Below are 23,470 nucleotides of genomic sequence, written 5' to 3' on the forward strand. Positions count from 1 at the left end.
CAATTTCCAATAAAATCGACTTTTTAATTGTAATTAATCTTAATTTTCATTTGTTTTTTTTTTCCTAATTTTTTGTGGGGATACTTATTTGAGCATTACATGTATAAAGACTTCTCCGTGTTTCTACTTGAAATGCAAATTTCACTTATAACTAATAGTAATAAAGCACTTCTTGCTATGGCATAATCACATTGACACACTGGTTCCCATTGGATCACCGAAGTTAAACTACATTGAACCTGTTCAGTACTAAATGAGTGACCATTTGGGATTTCTAGATACTGTATGGGCTCTCTGCTTATATCTGTATTGTTTACAGTCGTCCTGGACTCCTTGCCACTAGACTCAAACTGTGCCAATTCAGAAGAGGTGTGATTGAGGATTGCGCAACCCATGCCTCACAATTACATGCGCAGATGCCTCTACGTGCAGTATCCGTTGTCTTCCAAGACTGAATGGAGGCATTGACTTCGATTATATATATATATATATATATATATATATATATAGTGCCCCAATAAAATATATACTCTTTAAATTATCTAAACTTGCTACATGAATATGCTATGCCACGTTCCCAACAGATTTTACAAATACAGAATGGCACTTCCAGCAGGATGGAGCACTTCCCCACTATCATCACCTGCAAATCAGATAGATATAATGGCACTTCCAGCAGGATGGAGCACTTCCCCACTATCATCACCTGCAAATCAGATAGGTAGGATAAAGAGGAAGTATAGAGTACTGCCCACACTCACAAGATTTTACCCTCTCCTTATGGATCTTTCTCTTTTCTTTTGGAGTGGGGGGGGGCATGTTAAACACAGGGTTCACACAACAAAACAAGCTACAATGAATGAGTCGAAAGTAACCATTGAAAGCAGATGTGTCAACATACCACTTGAACTGATTAGGAATGTCTTCGATTCAATCAGTGAGTGTTGTTAACTGTTCATGGACCACAATGACCAACAATTTGAACACTTTTGATAATTAGCTGTTTGTTCACAGTATTTTGATGCATGAAACGTTTCTTTCTTATGATCAATGTTAGTTTTATGGTCATTTAAAGAATGTATACATTTTATTCAGACACCCTGTATATATAAATATATATATATATACTCAGGTTTTTTTATTCAAAAGTAATGGACTAATGAATTCAATGAGGCTGTTAGATAGTGCTCAATAAAAAGAGCTGATAATACTTGTTTATTGTTATATAAACATGATTACATCCTGCTGCTACAAATAGCCACTTGTTTCAATCAAACAACAGATATCATCAGGCAGCGACTTGACTATTCAAAAGTTCAATGAATTCATTGAACTTTTGAATAGTCAAGTCGCTGCCTGATGATATCTGTTGTTTGATTGAAACAAGTGGCTATTTGTAGCACTAGGATGTAACCATGTTTATATAACAATAAACAAGTATATATATATATATATATATATATATATATATATGCTGAAGTAAATAAAGAGTATATCTTTAATAGAGCAAACTTTATTAAAGTGTTAAATGAAGCTAGTGAAGAATATATGTTTAACAAGGCAAAACTTATCAAGAGTAGATAAAGCTCAACACTATTTATAGGAGCAATTAAATATGTTAAAGAAAAGATGAGAAATCAGTTACACACAACTTTATTGTATTGAAGAAAATCAAAAATTAAGGTAATACTTTTTATGAATAAATTGTAGTTTAAAGCACTTATGGTTATGTAACAACTCCATTGTCTAACTTAACTGTAGCAGATGGATAAGGTCTTCAACTTAAATTATTACATCTTTTTTGTTCAAAATATTTTTTTTTTTTTTTTTTTAAATCTTTTTGAGAATTTATAAGGTTTTAATTATTTTCTTTGCTTTTTTTTTTCAGACTTAAAGCTGATTTAGAAAAGAAAGACGTTAGTTACGAAGAATTAATTGCTCGTTTAAAATCTGATCAATCTACGCATGAGCAGGAGTTACAGCATCAAATACAAGATTACGAAAGCAAATATTCTGAAGCGTATGAAGAGTTAGAACATTTGAGAGTTGAAATTAAAAATGTAAGTATTTTATATACTCTAAATAGTTTTTTTGGTTACTACAAAATTTTAGGTTCTTATCCAGAATTCAACCTATTAAAAAAAAAAAAAAAAAAAAAAAAAAAAAATCTTTATGTACCCGCCACAGAATGAAAATGTTATATTCCAAAAATCATGTAAAATAGATCAAGTAGTTTTTTTTTTAATTATAGAAAATCATCATTTTTATTTTTGTATTTATTTTTTTTTGTTAAAATTTTTAACAATTAATAAATCCTGTTAGTTTGAATTGTTGTCTCGCTTTATTAAATATGGTCGATTAAGAATCATGATTGTTGCTTTGCCATAAAATTTGATTTTCTTAGTTAAAAAAAAAAAAACCAACAACAACAAAAAACACTACTTGATCAATTTATATGACTTTTGTGATATAACATCTTTTTTCCATAACACAAAATTTTTTCTGTATTTTTAATTAGGTTGAATTCTGAACTTGCACCAAATTTTAATCTAGACATATACAGGCCATTTTTATTTTTAAATATAAGAAATTAAAAAATAAAAAGGTTGAAGGGATTGGTTAACTGGTTTCGAACCATTGCTCAAGAGAGGTTTAGGTAAATGTGTTTTCTTTTTTTTACAAAGGAATCACCACTTATCAAGCCCTGGAGGCCACTTGAGGATAAGGGTTGATGAGTGTACAGTAGTCAATGAGACAACATAGTAATTGTTAGTAGTGGAAATTTGGTTAATTGGATTACTTAAGGGGAACGGCTTATCAAGAACTTGTTTATGTTATGTCTGTTGTAGTCAGCTGGAAAGCAGGCAAACGGAAGAGAGTTCCACAGACAGGCAGTTCTAAAAAAGAAGCTTTATTCATGGAATTTACGTTTAGGCTTACGCACAGATAAAGAGTTGGTGAAATTATTGATAGTGGTTTCAGATAGATGAGTGGTTTTTGTCAAAGTTTGACAGCTGGACCTCAGAAAAGCACTTTCCATGAAAATAATGATAGAGCAGAGACAGGCTTGCAACATTTCTTCTGTGAGAAAGAGGATGCAGGGAAGAGAAAAGGCTACAAAGTTTATTTTGAACTCTGTCAAGGCAGGATAAATGCTTCAAGCATCTCCTGCTAGATATGACCTCATCCTCGGACATACTTAGCTTTTATACAGTTAAGATTTAGAGAAAAAAAAAAATGGATTCTTGTCCTGAATTCCCTCCTATTAAAAAACAAAAATAAACAAAAATCTTTAACGTACATACCTATGACAAAAGGGAAAGAGTTATGGAAGTCCAGTAGTTTTTACTTTTCTAAAGAAAATCTTTTTGAAGGGATTAACAAGAATTTGTAGGCATTACAGTATAAATCTCGAATTATTATTGAATTATCTCCTATTGTTTCTTGAAAATATTTTTCAAAATGGTAGATTAGAAAGTCACTTCTCATATACTCATAAAACTATTTGATCAATTCATATGATTTTTGGAATATGATATTTTTGTTTCATCGTGAGTAAATACATCATAGATTTTTCTCTAAGTTTTTTTTTACTCTAGAGAGAATTCTGGACACTGACCAAACTATAATGGAATGGAGATTATGGGAAAGGAGAAGGGCGGAGATCAAATAGAAACCACATTTTCTTGTTTACAAAGAGAAGGTCTCAGAAATTTCTAGAATCCTCAAATGATATGGTGAATGTGACTTACTGAGAATGGAGAATAAGTATAATTTATATACCTCTGTAGACTTAATGATTATACACTATACAGAGAAGAGTTCTTTTTAAAAGAATTTAATTCTTTTTTTTGACAAGAAAAAGAGAATCACTGCCAAATTACTAGTCTTACCTCCTTACTTTTTCCTTGCTATTTGGCTGAATTTCATTTTCTTTCTTCTTCTCTCTCAATTTATCTTTCTTCCCTGTTTTTCTCTCTTCTTCCCTTTTATGATGACAATTCTCTTAAAACTGAGACGTAAAATGATTCGTGAAGAGGGTAGGAAAGGTAGATGACTTTTGTTTCATCAAAGAATGACCCCCCCCCCCTCGGTCCCATCCCATCCCTCAATGACTCTTTAACACAGATTTCAGTTGTTTCGGAAAATGCTGATAATTAATTTATTTATTTTATGAAAATTGCTCCTGATAAGAGATGACACGTTGTGTAAGGAGCTTAAAAAAAAAAAAAATTAACATTTTTTTTTTTTTTTTTTTTAAATACCACTTGAAGATCAAAAATTAGTCCATGATAAATATTATATGGATAGATTCCAACCCAGAAAACAGCAATTCTACCTTTGTCAGAAACATTGATTATCAAATGTGAGGACTAAAAGAATAAAATAAAGGAAGCAAAAATTACGAAGCTGTTGAAAATAAAGACAAAGTGCACTTTTTATTCTCCATCTGTTATTATAAATATATGTTCTTTTGGATTGCCCATTCCACATGTGTGTATATATATACACACACACACACACACACATTTGTTGCAATATTAATGTTGCTATGTTCTTGTTTGTTACAGCAACTAAAACAGCACAATATTATTCTGAAGGAAAAGAATCAACTTGAGCAAGAACTTAAAGATGTCAATGACAAACGTGAGTCAGTTTCACAGTGGGAGGCACAGATATCAGAAATTATAAAATGGTAAGGATAAAATTCAAGTTTTTTTTTCATTTTTTTGTTGTTTTTTTTCCCTTTTATTTTCATTTTTTTTTCCACATTTATTTTTCATTTGTTCATTTTTTCATTGTTTTGTTTTTCACTTTAAAAAAATTTTTTTTTTTTTCCATTTTTCTTTTTCATTTTTTTCATTATTTCCAAAACTTTTTTCATTTTTTTCTTTTTCAATATTGATTTTGCTTGTGGATCATTAATATTGAATTTTCAATTTTGAATAGATTATAACTTGATTTATTATAAATTAGCAGGACCATATAATAGATAAAAGAAACATGTCACTTTTAAATTGACAATTTGTACAAAATTCTTATTTTTATACAATTTTGAAAATATAAAATTTGGGACATTTTGTAGTGAAGTTAACAGAACCCAAAAAACAAAAAAACAAAAACAAATATGCAACCAATTACAAAAGACAAGATAATTTACTGTTCTGCTTAACTGGATAAATTTATTTGGTTTAATTTAAGTGTTTCTTACTGAATTAAAAAATGTCCCAAACACCACATTAGAATGAAAAAAAAAAAAAATCAAGATATCGACAGGTGACTGTGAGGCTATCAAAATAGCTAAAAAATTAAAAATTTAACAAATACAGTTAATATCCAGTGATAGCATTGTAGCAAGGTAGGAAAATTAGGCAACTTCGGAATAAATATCTATTGAAAGTCAATAACCGTTTTCCTCGAGTGGCCTCTATGCCTTGACAAATGGCTGATGGAACAAGAGCACACTACCTCCGTGACGTAAATAAAAGTTCGACAGAAACATTCCCGAGTTCAACAAGATACACCTGAAGAAGGTCGGAGGTTATATCGACCGAAACGTGAATATCACACTCAAGATGAGAACAGTAGTCCGATGAATAATAATACAAAGTTAATTTTATATATATATATATATATATATATATATATATATGTATGTATATATATACTTTAGAATAAAATTATCTAACAATCAACTGGTATGGAAACCTGTGATTATAGGTCTTACAAAATATTATTGGCAGTAATATTCTATAAGGACTATCCCATCTAAATAAACATTACTCGATATACAAGATAGAGCAAATAAATCAAATTTTAGTCATGCAATAAAATTAAAAATTTATGACGTTAAATGGTTAAATTTCCAATCAAAAGATTTTAATTATTCTATGTAAGAAAAAGAATACATTTGAAATATTATAACTCCTTATCCTATTGGATTTCGATGTCTACCATCTCTTCAAATGTGAATTTCTATATCCTTTTCATTACCTTCCCTTACTCTATGATATTTAAATACTTAAAAAAACTTTTAATTGTGATATTCCATGTCTCAGTGTCTTTAGCAAATAAGGTGTAAATCATAATTATTTGCTATTTTCTCCTCTGAAGAGATGGTAGACATCAAAATACTATAGGACAGGGCTTTACATTGTGAGTGAAACAGTCGTATTTGCGAGTGATTTTTCAAAGTGGTGACTAGAAATAATGGAACGTTTATCTTTTGGTGATTGTATTTCTTTCACTGACAATCTTCCAAAGCTCACTACTGAGTGAAAAATATCTTTTCAACTTTTTTTTTTAAAAATAAAATGAACAAAGTTAAATTTTTTAAACAATAAAAGTTTAATAGAACAATATATTCCCTTTTTTTTTTTTTTTTTTTTTTAAACGAAGGTTGTTTCAAAAAACATCTGAAGAAATTAGAATGTTTATACCTTCAAGTATAAACACGAAATTTGTTGTATATTTAGAATTACACTTATTAAAAAATAAAGAAAAAACGTTATTATATTATTGTCACAGAACGAAAATGTCATATTCCAAAAATCACGTGGGTTTCGCTAATAACTTTTCTATTTGGCTAGTAAACGAAAATATTTAGTTGTCAAAGGTCAACTAAAGATAAATTTGTCTATAGAGCCCTGTAGGATAACGAGTTATAATATTTCAAATGTATTCTTCGTCTTACATAGAATAATTAAAATCTTTTGATTTAAAATTTAACTATTTCATGTCATAAATTTTTAAAATTTTATTGAATGACTAAAATTTGATATATAATGATATGAAGAATGTTTTGAAGTTTAAATCCATGTAGTAATAGGTTGTAATAAGGAAAACAAGATCTAAAACTTTTTTCTTGTTGAGCGATAAAAAAATAAACCAAAAATATAACTTCATGAGAAATAAATAAACACTTCTGATCCCATAAGACATAGGGATCGATGTTTTGCACCTAATTATAAATTCATGATTACAAAAGGAAGAACAAAACCTGTTTAAGACAAAACAATGAAAAAGATTTATTAAATATAGGAAATAGACTGACCAAGAAGTAAGCTTCATTGATGTTTGGTATGCCAAAGTTATCCAGTGAGTTGTCAGCTTCTCTGGTGAGAGTTAATAAACTGTTGCGTCCATTGGACAGTGACGAGGGAGATAGATAGATCTGTCTTGTTTTCATGTTGAGTTCTCTTTGACGAGTCGTCTGTTTCTTCAAGGAGCCAAAAATGTTTCCTAGGAGACAGATGAAATTCATCCAATCCACCAACTGATTGATCAGTTTTGCTGCACCGATTTGCAAAAGAAAACAGTTCTTTATTTTGTTTGCTACTACAACTCCAAATTGTTTAGATATCAATTTATTTTGCATATTTACATATTTTAAGTGTTTTGCTTCAGATTGCATAATACTAAATAGATTTTAACTGTAAATGTTTCCTTATTTAATAATATTAAAAAAACCCAGAAAACAATAACATTTTTATCGCATTCATTGTAAGTACACAGTTTTTTTTTATCTTTTACAATTGTTATATTAAAAAAAAAGTGAATTAAAATCTGACTGCATGATTAAATCCATCATAATGCATTTCGGTTTCTTAGTAAACAAGATAAAAAAAGTGATATAATGATTTATTTGAAAGGAAAAAAAAACCCTAAAAAGTAAATAAAACCAACATCACCACCAGCAATTAAAACATTTTCAAAACCTTAAAAAATAAATTAGAAATTTATTTCGTAGCATGAAACACAATTTAAGAATAAAAATGAGTTTTATCCAAAACTAGCTGTATTTGTTTGGCATCGTCTGAGAATCTTTTTAATTTCACTTTTATTTTACTTTTCTTTTTTTAACTATGATGTCTAAAAGTTAATTATAGTTTGTTCATTAAATTATTCACTGACCCAAATTATTGTAAAGCTATAATTAATTTTCTTCAGATACTGTTGTTTTATAAAATTATTGGATGTAAATAACTTCCTGAACTTTCAATTTTTTAATATATGAACATTTGTTCAAGATTTTAAAGCTAGTGTAAATGACTTTCTATTCTGTAGTTTATGGACTTCCAAATTCTGTTCATATTTCAAGCAGTCACTAATTGATCTTTTTTCAACTATTACCAAAATGTTAACATGGCTGAGATTTTTTTATTAATATAATAATTGAAAAAGATGATGCAAAAACCGTGTTTTTAGAGTAAATACTTACAAAAAATAGATTGTCTTTGCTTTAAATAAGAATATTTACTTTTTGATATTATTGAGATGGAAGTGAAGGAGCTTAACCTTATCTAAAGCTATATCTCTCTCAAGAACGATCCTAACCTTCATTTTTAATCGAGATTTATTCCATAGTTATCTAATATTCCTAACTTGCCAAAACTGCCTAATTTTCTTAAATTCTATTATTGCTCAGTCGTCATGCTGAGGGACAGACGAATACAGACTGGACGGAGGCTTAGCACTCGTCTCCATATAATATCAAGTTCCTAACACATCTGCTATAGACATTCTCTTTGATAGTGAGTGATAGCTTCCGATATTAAGACTGGTAGCAGTTTGCAGAACGTATCTTATGCTGATTTTCACACGAAAGGATTAACAATCGGCGTAAGCATGGCCTGTTTAAAAGGAATGATGGAATGATACAAAAAAAGTAAACTACCAAAAAAAGATGGCGTGTTAATGTATATTCCTAGACTACCACATCACCCTTCTTGAAGACTATTAATACATAAAAAGTCATTAAAATGCACAATTTGATGGTATTAAAGCAAAGGCATTATATGTATTAGTGTTAATTATGAAACATACAAAAAAAAAAGAGATACAACAGAAAAATCGTATAATATTTATTTGATCGATAAACACAATACAGACTAATAGCAAGTTGCATTTTAATGCGTTTGCTTGTTCTTGTTTCCCGCGGGCAATCAGGAAAATGTCTGGCTTTGTTTTAGAAAAGGTAGCTTTCTTATCATTTTCGCAATCAAGCATGCCTTCTTTCTTAGTTTTCATCTTCACTAATTGTCAAAAGCCCTGCTTACAGAGATATGATATAACAATAGGTGTTAGAATTATAAAACTTATGCTGATTTTTATTTTTCCCCTAATGGTGACGCTAAACTCGCAGCCACCTGCAAGCTTGGCAGTTTGAATAGTGATTCTATTTCGTTTCGATTGTTGATGGCTAACATTAAAATTTTCTTAGGACGTTTCACTTTCTTCATAATTTTCCACATGAAAGTTTTTGCATTTTTTTTTTTTTTTTTTTTTTTTTTAATCCAAGAATCACTCACCTGAAGATAAACCGATGTAATCAGTTGGAATTTAGGAAAACTTTTTTTTCGTAATAACACAAAAATTGTTTAAACTAAATTAATTCTTCTAAATAAAATATTTGCTTTCTTTGATAATACGTAAGTGTTTTTCTTTTCCTTTTTTTTTTGTTCCATAAGAACACAAAAGGTGTTAATTAAAACTAAAGTATTTTTTTAAATAAATATATGGTTTCATTTTTCATGTCTTGACTCCGTGACTAACTTTTTTTTTTTTAAATGAGAGTAAACAAGTAAAATTAATTTTTAAAAAAATATTATGGGGGTACCTTTAAAAATAATATCTCCAAGAACGGTCATAAAATGTGTTTTAAATCGATATTTATTCAATAATGGACCAGTTTTCCTACCTAGCAAAAATGTACAAATTTTCGGGGTACAAGTTTTCCAGGTACGCTTTTTCCGGAGACCAGTCAATTGTCTATCAAGGGCTCATCAAAAATTTTAAAGACTACTTTGTTGCTTTTGGGCGAGTAAAATTAATGTTTTTAAGGTTTAAGAAGTTAGACTCCCTCCACAATAGTTTTAAGTAGGGGCTAAGTTCCCACCCTCATATTTTATCTAGCAAATGTAGTTCTTGTCCAAAATTCCCCCTATATTAAAAAAAAAAAAAAATTAAATCTGTATAAGTATCCGTGTTGGAACAAAAATATAATATTCCAAAAGCACGTAAATTGATCAAGTAGTTTCATTTTTAAGTAAAAAAAAATCAAGTTTCTTACGGAGAAAGTTTCTCACATTGTAATCTTAAAAATTATTTCAAGAAACAAGGGAGATAACTCAACAATAATTCAAACTTTCAAGATTTATGTAGTCATGCCTACAAGTTTATCATTAATTGCTTAAAAATAAATACCTTTATTAAAATAAAACTATTGATCTATTTTTGTAAATTTTTGGAATATATTTTTGTTTTGTCATGGGTACATACATCATACAGATTATTTTTTATTTTTATTTTTTTTTAATGTAAGGGGGTCTGGTCAAGAACCTTGAATGCATATAAAATTTCATATTAAAAATGATGAAGATTCATGTTTTAAAATGTTTTTATTTTCAAATCTGTACCTTAAAATAAATGTGTCACGCTGACCTAATTTTAATTATACAGTTTTTACGAATTTTTACTGAATTTAAATTTTAGTACATGCTATCGTTGATTATGCAAAAAAAATTTTTTTTTTAAATTCTTTAAATATTTCACATTTTATATTATTCTTTTTGAAAATTTAATGTTGAATCTGACAAAGCAATTTTCAGTAGAAAGACGCCAGAAAACAAATAGAAAAATTAATTGCAAATACCAACCATGTTTTTCATACAAGTTTTTATTATCTATAAATATAAAAGCGAAAATGTATGTATGTTCGCTTTTTGTGTATGTCCGAGAAAGGCTTTTTTTTCCAAGAAGCGATCAGTCGACTCACTTCTTCTTAAAACTTTTTATATCACGTCTAAATCATAATATCTACGAGTTAACAATGGGGGTTGCCTGTCTATTTAGTTTGCTCGACTTTGAAAAGATAAATATTCAACATTTTTCAATCGCCGCATGTGCATTAAGCTTTTTCGTATAAAAAAAGCGAAACTAATTCTGGCGGCATTTTTCTGGAAACGTCCGAAAGCTTTGATCAATGTGGAGTTTCTCCTTATATCAGACAATTGCTATCCAATTTGGACAACCCCCTTTTTATGGGGAGCTGGTTTTCCCCACAACATCTTGGGGAGGGGAATTCTGCCCCGCAGTAAATAAAATACTGCCCCGCAGTCAAAGTTGACCTCATTAAGTACGGACACCTGCCAAGTTTTAATACTTAAATAAATTCAAACATGTTTCCATTACTATTTCATGGTAGCCCAGTGGTTAATGCCGCATGTTTTTTTTTCACTCTTTAATTTCCAACTTCGACTCAAGGGTTTGGGTTCGATCCTTCATACTTACCTACCAAAACTTTTTAAAAAATTTTACCCCCCCCCTCCCCTCCCGCTAGTCTATATATATAAAAGCAAAAATGTATGTATGTATGTATGTATGTATGTATGTACGCTTTTCCTCAATGTCCACAAAAGGCTTCTTTCAGAGAAGCGCTTGCTCGCTTCACAACTTCTTAAAACTTTTTATATCATCTATAAATTGTAATATCTCGCAGTTAACCACAGAGCTCGCCTGTCTATTTAATTTTATTGACTTTCAAACGTTAATTATTCCACATTTCCCGTATCGGCATGCGTTACATTCGGTTTTCGGTATAAACAAAAAGCGAAACTCGACTCTAATCACAGGCCCAGAGCCAGTGGTCTCTAGAGAGCTAAGTAACGTTTGGTCAATGTCGACTTCGTCATATCAGACAGTAGCTTTCATTTCGAGACGAGGGAGCGGGTTTTTAAAAACAAACACACCGATTTATTGACCTCATTAAAAACTGTCCCGCACAAAATGCTAACTGCTGAATAGCTATCGCCGTCACAGCAATCAAAAACGCGCACCTGTTTCTTTCCCCACACTTTACTATTTTCCAACTGCGCATTGTCAAGGCTTTTTTTTTTTACGGGCACCTGTTTTTTTTTTTTCACACACACCTACAAACACCCGGGCAACGCCGGGTACCCCTCGCTAGTCTATATATATAAAAGCGAAAATGTATGTGTGTATGTATGTTCGCTTTTCCTCGATGTCCACGAAAGGCTTCTTTCAAAGAAGCGCTTGCTCGCTTCACAACTTTTTAAAACTTTTTATATTATCTATGAATTGTAATATCTACGAATTATCCACGGAGCTCGCCTCTCTATTTAATTTTATTGACTTTCAAATGTTAATTATTCCACATTTCCCGCATCGGCACGCGTTACATTCGGTTTTCGGTATAAAAAAAGCGAACCTCGACTCTAATCACAGGCCCAGAGCCTGTTTGGTCAATGTTGACTTCGTCATATCAGACTGTAACTTTCATTTCGCTCCTTGTGAGCGGCTTTTTAAAAACAAACAAACCCATTCATTCAAAACTGTCCCGCACAAAATAACTGCTGAATACCTATCACCATCACGTCAATCAAAAACGCGCACCTGTTTTTTTTAAAACACTTTACTATTTTCCAACTGCGCGTCGTCAACGCTTCGGGTTTTTTTCACATACCCCGAAAAACACCCGGGCAACGCCGGGTACCCCTCGCTAGTCTATAATATAAATCTCACCTGTCTGTTTAAATGTATGTATGTATGTCTGCCTAAAACTTTTGATGGAGCTAACGGATTTTCACGAGATTGGTATCATTTTGGAGCTCAACCCTTCGGACGATAAATATCAAAGAATTGGCTAAAAACATAATTTCCTTCACTCTCAACTGGGCACTTTTCTACAAGGTGGAGTTGCTTTTATTTGCCAATATTTTCAAAACTCATCCCCTCTTTTTGATTGACTAGCCTTAATTTAAACCTTCGCCACTTCCAGTTTGGCAATGGGTGCAACGGCAAAGACTTCATGTTCTTTTCCTTCTTTGCGGTACGGGTTCGAGCCTGACTGCCTACTATCACCTCCAAACACCCGGGCAACGCTGGGCACCCAGGCTAGTTTTTCATAAAAGCAGTAATTACCCAAAAAGACTTCTAGGAGATTAGCAAAATTATTTGGTAAAATATTAGAATGCTGAAATATCAACCATATCGTCTTTTTAGCTATGTTACTAGGGCTGATATATCAGCCGGGTGCCCAGAAAACTCGTACCGGAAAACTCATCCCTTTTTGCTATGTAGGAAAACTGGTTCCTTATTGAATAAATATCGATTGAAAACACATTTTATGACTGTTCTTGAAGGAGATATTGTTTTTAAAAGAGAATATTTTTACTTGTTTACTGTTTTTAAAAAAAAAATCGATTTTCTAAGTGTCCATTTTGTACCTAACTGGCTAAGTTGTTAACGGTTCACGTATTTTAAAGCGTTTATTCTGTTCAAAAACGAGACTGCAGACCGCATAATATTTTTTAAAAATATTCATACTTATTTACTGCTGTTTTTAAAAGGGCAAAATCGATTTTTCTACCTAGCTGGCTAAGTTGTTAGTGGTTTAATTTATTTTGAAGCATTTATTCAGTAAAAAAAATAAAATAAAAGAACAAGTAGCATTGAGTGTTATGCAAGAACAAGAAATAATGTCCAACATGAGGGGATCACATCTTAGGAGTCTTCATAATTGTTAAAACATAGAAAAATGAAAGAAAATACTGAGCGAGATTTGGTTTTAAATAGAGTCCCCACCCTCTAAAAGAAAATAACTTTTAATATTTTTTAAATATTAGAATGAGAGGCTGGAGGTAAAAAATATATCTACCTCTGAAAACACTTCTGGTTTGCCGATATTCATGAAATTATCAACGCTTTTGTTTTGTTTTTGTTTGTTTTGCTCCAATTCCAATTATAAATTTTTCTTGTGCCAGAAAATTAGCTATTATTAGAACTTTGGCACTTATGCAAAATAGTACAGAACATGCTGAAATAATATTTTGAAAATCATTTTCTATTGAGAAAAATCACTCCATATTAAACTAAATAGTTTTGGGCTCAATATTGATGAGGGGCCTCTTAGCAGCTGGTAAAAATTACAAGTTTTCTGGGCAAAGAACATAAAAAGAGGACAATCAAGCATATCAAATAAAAGTCCTGCATGGTGATGACTCCTGGCCTGGCTAGGATTATAAATTATAAAGAAAGAAAGAGTGGATATACAAACAATTAGGTGTTATATTCCTTATTTTTTCCTACTGGCTTGCTAAATAATCACTCTAACTGGTAGCAAGCATTGCTGACTCTGATTAGCCATCTTTAAAAAAGAAAGCCTAGCTCTCACTCTTACCAGTGTGATTATCTATTAAAATATTTCTTTAATTTTTTGCGGGGGATGGGATTAACCCTATTTTAAACTAGAGGAATAGGAGCTGAACCTGCACTTCTCGAAAGTGCCATTTTTAATAAATAAGTATAAATAAAATATGGTTCTCTTGTAGGAGATGTCTCCCTGATTTCTAATTTAGCCTTTTCTCATTCTGTGCCCCTATTTCAAATTTGTAGCAGAAGTCCGACATCAGTGGAGTTTTCTTCTCTACCAAATCAGTCATTAACAATGGTTTTTGTTTTGTTTTTTGTTTTTTTTTTAATTTCAAACTGATATAAATTATTGCACAATAAAAAAACCCTCATTTTTCTTATTTTGAATTATTTAATCAATTAAAAAAATTTCAAATTTCTAATATGGACCTTGGCTCACCACCCCTCATCAATTTAAAAAGTTATTCTAGCAAATTAACTAACAATTTAATAAACAAAAGTATCGTAAAAACTGAGTTTAACTTGAAAATACTCCCCCACAATAGCTTGTTAAATTTAATAATCAAGTAAAAAAATTGCACTTTTATTTATGGAGGTGGGGGTGTACCCCCCCCCCCCTTTTTTTTTAACTGAATAGAAGTTAAATCACTAAAAACATATCCAGGTCAGTAGAAAATGAACACTTAGAATAATCGATTTTTTCTTTCTTAAAACAATAAACAAGTAAAAATATTAAAAAAAAAAAAAAAATTTAGTGGGTGTCATCTCTTCTAAAAACAATATCTCCTTCAAAAACTGTCATAAAGTGTGTTTTCAAATCGACATTTATTCAACAATGGCCCAGTTTTGCTACCTATCAAAAATGGGCGAGAATTCCATAGGTGAGTTTTCTGGGTACTCTTGGCTCACCACCCCTCATCAATTCTAATATGTGTCTTGGCTCACCACCCCTCATCAATTCTAATATGGACCTTGGCTCACCACCCCTCATCAATTCTAATATGTGTCTTGGCTCACCACCCGTCATCAATTCTAATATGGACCTTGGCTCACCACCCCTCATCAATTCTAATATGGACCTTGGCTCACCACCCTTCATCAATTCTAATATGGACCTTGGCTCACCACCCCTCATCAATTCTAATATGGACCTTGGCTCACCACACCTCATCAATTCTAATATGGACCTTGGCTCATCACCCCTCATCAATTCTAATATGTGTCTTGGCTCACCACCCCTCATCAATTCTAATATGGACCTTGGCTCACCACCCCTCATCAATTCTAATATGGACCTTGGCTCACCACACCTCATCAATTCTAATATGGACCTTGGCTCATCACCCCTCATCAATTCTAATATGTGTCTTGGCTCACCACCCCTCATCAATTCTAATATGGACCTTGGCTCACCACACCTCATCAATTCTAATATGGACCTTGGCTCACCACCCCTCATCAATTCTAATATGTGTCTTGGCTCACCACCCCTCATCAATTCTAATATGGACCTTGGCTCACCACCCCTCATCAATTCTAATATGTGTCTTGGCTCACCACCCGTCATCAATTCTAATATGGACCTTGGCTCACCACCCCTCATCAATTCTAATATGGACCTTGGCTCACCACACCTCATCAATTCTAATATGGACCTTGGCTCATCACCCCTCATCAATTCTAATATGGACCTTGGCTCACCACCCCTCATCAATTCTAATATGGACCTTGGCTCACCACCCCTCATCAATTCTAATATGGGCCTTGGCCTGTCATCTCTCATCTATTGTAGCATGAACCTTAGCTTGCTATCCCTTATCAACTCTTATATACATTGCTACAAAAGAACTTTGTTTCTGATTTTCTCTTTAGTGCTTCACTAAGATTCAAATCTGACTCTGAGCCAATAACTCACCAGTTAAACAATCCTAGTGACATTCAAAGTCTTTTCTGGATTGCGAATATAAATTCCATTCAATAGTTTTGGGTTGGAGCAGGCATGAAAAGAAGTTAACTGTCCCCTTAAAGAGGCCCCTAAATTTTGACTGGAAGTTTAGATGTCCACCTCACATGTCAGCCAGTTGAAAGCAAACTAAAGCTTGGCAATATACATATTCACATCACTTTCGCAAGTAGACCTCACTATCCAGCTGAGAGACACTGTATCGTTTCATGTTTATTTAATCTTAACTGTTCTTTTTTGTCAGAATTAAAAACGTTACTGTACTTAATTTCCTGATTTAATGTTTAACATTTTTTTTTTTTTTTTCTAGGGTGAGTGAAGAAAAAGATGCTCGTGGTTATCTCCAGGCATTGGCAACAAAAATGACTGAAGAATTAGAAAACCTGAAAGTTATGGGTGAAGATTCAGTAAGTTATTCATTTTATACAGTCTTTTAAAAATAAATATTTCACAGTGTAAACTGAAAGAAACTGTCAATAGCTCAAATGTAAGGAATGTGGTTGGAGCGCTAAATGTTTTGGTTTCAATTCTAGCAGATGGAATATAAAAATCAGTTCTAGAGAATTGGATCTGTACTAATAAATACAAATTCTGCATGAATTAAATTTAAGCATATTTTATAACTGGCAACTCCTCATCTCTAATATTAAAATGAAAGTATGTACTTACTTATAGCAAACCCTGTATTATCAGTGTAATCTGTTGTGTGAACCATATTATGATAATTTTGTTGATGTTGTTTTTCCAGGGCAGGAACCGATGGCGTAACAGACGATCTCAGCGTCTTGACAAGATGGAAATCCTGAACTTACAGTCTAGTTTACAAAATGAAATACAAGCGAAACAACAAATTAGTGAAGAACTTACAAAATCAAAAGCAAATCAAGTGGCAACAGAAAAGTTAGTTTTTTTATTTTTTTTTATTTACCTTTATCAATTGCAACATTTATATCAAAAACTTGAGAGCTAACCAGTTTTACCCGGTGTAAACGTGTAACCTATTTCTATCAAAACTTCTATCTTTCTTTCTTTCTATCTCAGTTTTCCTCCTCCCTCTCTGTTATGGGGTTAAATGGTAATAAACGAAAGGAACACAGGATTTTTAGGAAACGAACATGTATTCACATAAATTACAGGCAAAAACAGGTGGAGGAATACCATTCCTCAAATGTGGGCGTTTGTCCATGACCTGCTTGGCTACATGCCAATCTCTGACTGCCGGGCACCGGTGCTTGATACCGGAAGTAACGTCACCAAAGGAAATGACGTCATAAGATAGTCCATTAATCCCATGTAGGGGTGTCTCCAACACTCTCTCCATCCTCTCCTATTCCCCACTCAAACCATTTCTCTCTTTGCTCACACACACACACACACATTTATAGATTCCTCGAGGAATAAGCTGACATAAAGGAAATAACTCCTCAAAAAAACAAAAAAAAACCTCCATTAGTTCCCTTTAATTGGCACATCAAATGGTTGGAAGATAGTATCTGCCATCTTGATGAAATGTGTGCTATTTTAGGGTCAAAGAATGTATAACTGGTTTCATAATTTTAGATATTATTCATCCAGGGCAACATCGATCAAGTAAATACCAACTTTTGGGGTATTTTTGTTGTCTTTGAGTTTTAGCTACACATACACACAAACAACTGTCCTTTATATAATAAATAATAACCATTTTCTGACATAAATTTATATAATAACCATTTTCTGAACATAAATTTATATAATAACCATTTTCTGACATAAATTTATATAATAACCATTTTCTGACATAAATTTATATAATAACCATTTTCTGACATAAATTTATATAATAACCATTTTCTGACATAAATTTATATAATAACTATTTTCTGACATAAATTTATATAATAACCATTTTCTGACATATTTTCATTCTTTTGCATGAAGCATTGTTTGGTATTTGAATTTTTATTGAACATGCATGCATGCCCACACAATGTATCATGAGGACAAAATGTATTGGAAAACAAAAAAACAAAAAAACACATGAGAAATAAAAACAAACCCAGACCCATCAGGTCAGAGGATTTGATGAAAGCACTATAGTTGATTAGCATAAAAGTTTTCTTAAGACAAATTGGTCATGTGGTGTGTACACCTTTCCAGATAAAACATTGCAGGAGTATGAATATCTGAGATCGCAAAAAGTAGGTCATAAGACAACACCGCACAGTGTAGAATTGGGAAACAGTTGACCTACTGAAGCATGTGAACTGCATTCGGCAGCTTCATAACTCTTACTTCCCTCATTTTGTCCTTTAATCCTCGCATTCCGTTAGCGATATTCCATACAAAAGGGAAAGAATTACTGTTCTCTGTGTTGAAATCTGTTTGTATAACATTTTAAAGTGGTATATTTTTTATCTCTTTACATCAAGTGGCTTCATGGCTTGTTTAAAGCAATTTCCATAATACACACACACATAGATACATGCATACATATATATATATATATATATATATATATATATATATATATATATATATATAATAAAAATCACTTCAGACAAGGCGTGAAAGCAATTAATTTAAAGAACAGGAAAAAAAAAATGATTTTTTAAAATTGGATAAGATAATGACATAACTTAATATACTAGATAAAGCAATTAAAGAAATGAAAAAAAAAAAACTAGATGATGAAAACAAATTATAAAGTATAATTTCTCGTTTTGAATTTGATGGGCCAATAAATATTGCAATTTATTTTCTTCTATTTTTGTTTTTTTTTTGGTTCATGGTTTTCTCACGAGTCTGAGTAACAAAAACTGATATTCGAGGGTTGCTACTGATGTCATATATATATATATATATATATATATATATATATATATTATTGTTAAAAGATAAAAGCTTTGTAGCATTAAATCTAATCATCAATTTTTTTTTTTTTTTGCCTATTCCATTAATATTAAGATCTCAATTTTGACACGATGCATTTGAAATATATATATATATATATATATATATATATATATATATATATATATATACTAGCGGGGGTACCCGGCGTTGCCCGAGTGTTTTTTTCCGGGACGGGGGGGGGGGGGTTAAAAAATGTTATGGTAGGTAAGTAGGAAGGATCAAACCCGGAGTCATGAGTAAAAATAGGAAAATAAAGTATGAAAAAAAAAAAACATCTGCAACGTTAACAGTTCGACCACCAAGAAAAGTCCATTCCAGTTGTTTAGGAAAAAAAAAAAAAAAAAACCGACTACGGTAGGTCGGCGCGAACGTGAAAATATAATGTGAATTGTCCAGCATGCTAACCACTACGCCACAGAGCACTGCAGCTTAGTTTAGTGATTTTAAATAACTTCACATGAAAGAACTGCGAAGCCAAACCGGTGTTCTCTTCTCAACTGTTCCTTGTGAACGATCCCCAAACGGTGTTAAGTGGTGGCAGGGGGAGGAGGAATTTATTAGGGAGAAAATATTTTACCACTTCCATTGATCTTAACCGATTTTGGCCGTGACTTCTCAGCAGAAAAAGTATAGAAATCTAAGATTATCGAGGAATTTGAGAAATAATAAGCCTATAACACACCTCAGATATTGTTCTGCCGTTTGTGCATATTATATTTGCATGAAATATCTTGATTTTTAATCCTATTAATGTCAAAATCATACGGGGGAAAAAATGAGTTCATTTTATTTATATAGATATATATATATATATATATATATATATATATATATATATATATATATATATATAAAATTTGACCCTTGAACAAGGCAAAAGTGACATTAAATTAATAGAATAAGATTTGTTTCGTTTAGATGTCCGCAAACAAGTTCATTTTTTTTTCCTCCCTTGTCAGGACTCTACAGACAAATCTATCTTTAGTTGATCTTTGACAACTAAATATTTATGTTCATTATTATAAGTTAAAAGCCAAACTGGCATGATTTTTAGAATATGACACCTTCATTCCGTGACGAGTACATACATCATAAAGATTTTTCTGCATTTTTTTTTTTAATAAGTGTAATTCTAAATATGCATTGAATTTTATGTCGAGACGTTAAGGTATAAATATTTGAATTTCTTCAGATGTTTTTAAACAGCCTTCGTTAATAAAAAAAAAAAATAGAGAGTATATTGTTCTATTAAACTTTTTATTGTTTAAATAATTTGACCTTGCTTGTTTTATAAAAAAATATAAGGATTAAAAAGATCTTCTTTTACTCAGTAATAAGCTTTGGGAGATTATCGGTATAGGAAGTGCAATCTCCAAAAGATAAGCATTTTATCATTTCTAGTCGCCATCTTGGAAGAATTGCTCGCAAATGCAACTGTTTCACTCACAATGCAAAATCGTGCATGTTTAATTTTTTTCTTTTGTGGATAAAAACCTAAATTCCTAATTTTTTAATAACTTCTTTTCAGCAAACTCATTGAATATGAAGCCGAGGTGAAAAAGTTAAAAGAAGAGCTAAAAGAAGCAAAAGAGTTCCGGAATTATGGTGGCGATAAATTTGACAACAAAAGTATGTACTTATTTTTTTATTTTTTTTTATTTTGATACATTTTTTTCATTGACACTTTTTACTTTTTTTGAAAAAAATCCCATTTATTATAATGAGGCATTATTACAAGATGGAATGATAAAATTGTCACCATAGAAAAGCTGGCATGATTCCATTTCCAATTGATGAAAACTGGTTTTCTTTTTTTGATGCAGACCATCTACTAGTTGGTCAGTTGTGTACAAATCCCAAGAGGAATAGGAGCCTTCTATCAAGTCTGAAAGTGACACAATGTTCAATAAGTGAGATCAGAGATGCACCATTGTATCTCATGCTCTCTACCGATCCAAGTTATGACATTAGGACCATTGCCAGCACCCTAAAAATACATTGGTGGATTGCCATGAGTAAGAGGGTGATGAAAACAAAGTTTTTAGCCACGGTTATGGTCTTTGGTGAGGTTTCAAATGAGGGTTATATCATGCCATCTCTCTTCTCATTGATTGTTGCAGTCACAAGTTGGAATCTTGTTTAATGTTTTGCTATCTATAAAAACAAAGAAAAACAACAAAATGTTTATTTAAAAAAAAAAAAAACAAATTCACAAAGATCGAACGCTTGTCATTTGTACATCGGTCGTTGTGATTACAAGTCAGAATCATTTTTAATATTTCGCTATCTATAAAAACCCTGTTGCCTCCAAGATGTGACTGGTAGAGGTAGTACCTTTAGCCAGGGAGCACACCAGAATTCTATATTTCAGGAAGTCAGCAAAACGATAGGACACTCGCTTCTTGGATCCCTAATAGAGCTCACAAAGATGTCTGGTATTATATTTCTCTTGTGATTTTTGGAGACTTAGGAAATGAGAGTAATCTCCTTTTTAAAACTCTGATTCTCACAGTCGAAGCTTTCTCTCAAAAGCTGTAATTTGAGCAAACATCTCAAATACAACCTGTTTTCTTTCCTTGAAGCTCAAGATTCAGTGTGTTCGTGTGGGTCATGATGTCCACTAGAAAAGCTTACTTGACCACCCAATATGAATATTAAAAGTGAGAATTATCTTGTTCGTTGCTCTCTAAAAACATGAAAATCTCTTCTCTTTTCCTTGGGTAAGCCATTGAACATTTGGAAAATATCTATGGTTGCGATACTCTGCTTTAATTTGTTTCAGAAATTCTTGAAACTGGCGGTGGTTTAGTCCTCTTGACAATATAAAATTCACTGTTTTTATGACTACTGCCATGATGTCCTTAAAATTCAGTGAGTTTTGCACACAAAGCTTCTTGATGAAGAATACAACAAAGTTTGCTTATTATTTTATCAATGCCTATATGGTTTTACAGCAATACAACAAAGCTCTTTTTCTCCCCAACCATTGCTGGTGCTCCATCTGTTATTGCTCCAGAAAGCAACGATAAATCCAGATTCGTTTCTGTAATCCATTTTATTATGCTTTGCAAAATATCTACTTCAGTGCTAGTGTCTTTCATAGGAATCAATTTCACAAATTCTTCCACAATATCATATGTTGGTGTTATACTCCTCACAAACACTGCAAGTCTGCAAGTATTCTTCATATCTATGGTTTCATTGATAGCAATGGAATAATACTCCAGATTGTTTAAAATGCCCCCCAAGAAAAGACTTGTCCTGTCTTGATAGAGTTCAAAATAGACTTCGTAGTCTCTTAGGAGATATCCTTTTCTCTTCCCTGCAACCTCTATCTCACAGAAGAGATGTTGCGAGTTTGTCTCTGTTATATCGTTATTTTCATGGAAAGTATTCGACTGAGCTTCAGTCTATGGTCCCCCCTTGCCAAACTTTCACAAGAAACACTCGTCTAGCTGAAAACACTATCAATAATTCCCCCCCCATTCTTTATCTGTGCCTAAACCTAAACGTAGATTCCATGAACAAAGCTTCTTTCTTAGAACTGCATGCCTGTGGAATTGCCTTCCGTTTTCCTACTTTCCAGCTGACTACAATATGATTGTCTTCAAGTCTAACGTAAACAAGTTCTTGATGAGCCGTCCCACTTGTTAACAAATTTACCAAATTTCCATTACTAACGATTACTATATTGTCCAATTTCTACTGTACACTCTTTAACCCTTATCCTCGAGTGGCCTCTTGGCCTTGATAAGTGGTGATGCCTATGTAAAAAGAAAAAAAAAAATCACTTCTGACATTTGCTGCCAGCTCTTCAATACACCTTGTTACTGTCCTTGCCGACAAACTGATAGCAGAAAATAATTCTTTTTTTCTGGACAAACAACATCTGCTACCTTTAACAATAATTCTTTGAAGAACTCTCCATCAGTAAAAGTTTCATCCTTTCTACAATTAGTTTTGACACCTCATAGCTAGCGCGAGTGTTTCGATCACTTTCTTCAACTTTTCTTGTAAAAAAAAGGATGATTTCTTTGTTAAATTATTTCTCAACCGTGCAACTTCTTGTTCTTGTGCTTTTTCAGTAAATTGTTGCAATGATTGACAATTTTCATAATGCTGTTTCTTCACAGCAATGGTTTTTTGATAAATTAAGCAAACGCATTTTGCGAAATGGTCAATGAAAAAAATAGTTATTTGTCCAGGCATCATTAAAAGTTCAGCACTCCAAATCCACTGTTCAGACACAAAAGATTTTGGAAAGAGAAAAAGAACAAAAATCTCAAATAAAATTTTTTTTAAAATTTAAATTTCGATGCAATATATTCAGACCCTCAACTGTCACTTTGGTTTGGTTTGCCTATATTTACATTGTGTCTAGGGTAAGATAGCGGGCCAGACAAAATTGACTCGTGGGCCACATTCAACCTGCGGGTTGAG

At 32.0% G+C, this 23,470-nt stretch overlaps 1 protein-coding gene across 8 annotated transcripts in view; it reads left to right on the plus strand.

Annotated features, from left to right (window-relative positions):
• LOC145268301 (serine/threonine-protein kinase MRCK alpha-like) overlaps positions 1–23,470 on the plus strand; it is a 350,826-nt gene that overhangs the window by 160,113 nt on the left and 167,243 nt on the right. For all 8 annotated transcript variants that reach the window (XM_080123725.1, XM_080123727.1, XM_080123729.1 and 5 more), the window contains exons 17-21: positions 1,889–2,060; positions 4,572–4,696; positions 16,446–16,542; positions 16,884–17,035; positions 20,559–20,659. In XM_080123725.1, the coding sequence (XP_079979851.1) occupies positions 1,889–2,060; positions 4,572–4,696; positions 16,446–16,542; positions 16,884–17,035; positions 20,559–20,659 (647 nt within the window). The remainder of the gene's footprint in view (positions 1–1,888; positions 2,061–4,571; positions 4,697–16,445; positions 16,543–16,883; positions 17,036–20,558; positions 20,660–23,470) is intronic.

The sequence above is a fragment of the Euprymna scolopes genome, chromosome 43 (assembly GCF_053919585.1).
Source record: "Euprymna scolopes isolate OS-2025 chromosome 43, ASM5391958v1, whole genome shotgun sequence".
Classification (NCBI taxonomy): Eukaryota; Metazoa; Mollusca; class Cephalopoda; order Sepiida; family Sepiolidae; genus Euprymna; species Euprymna scolopes.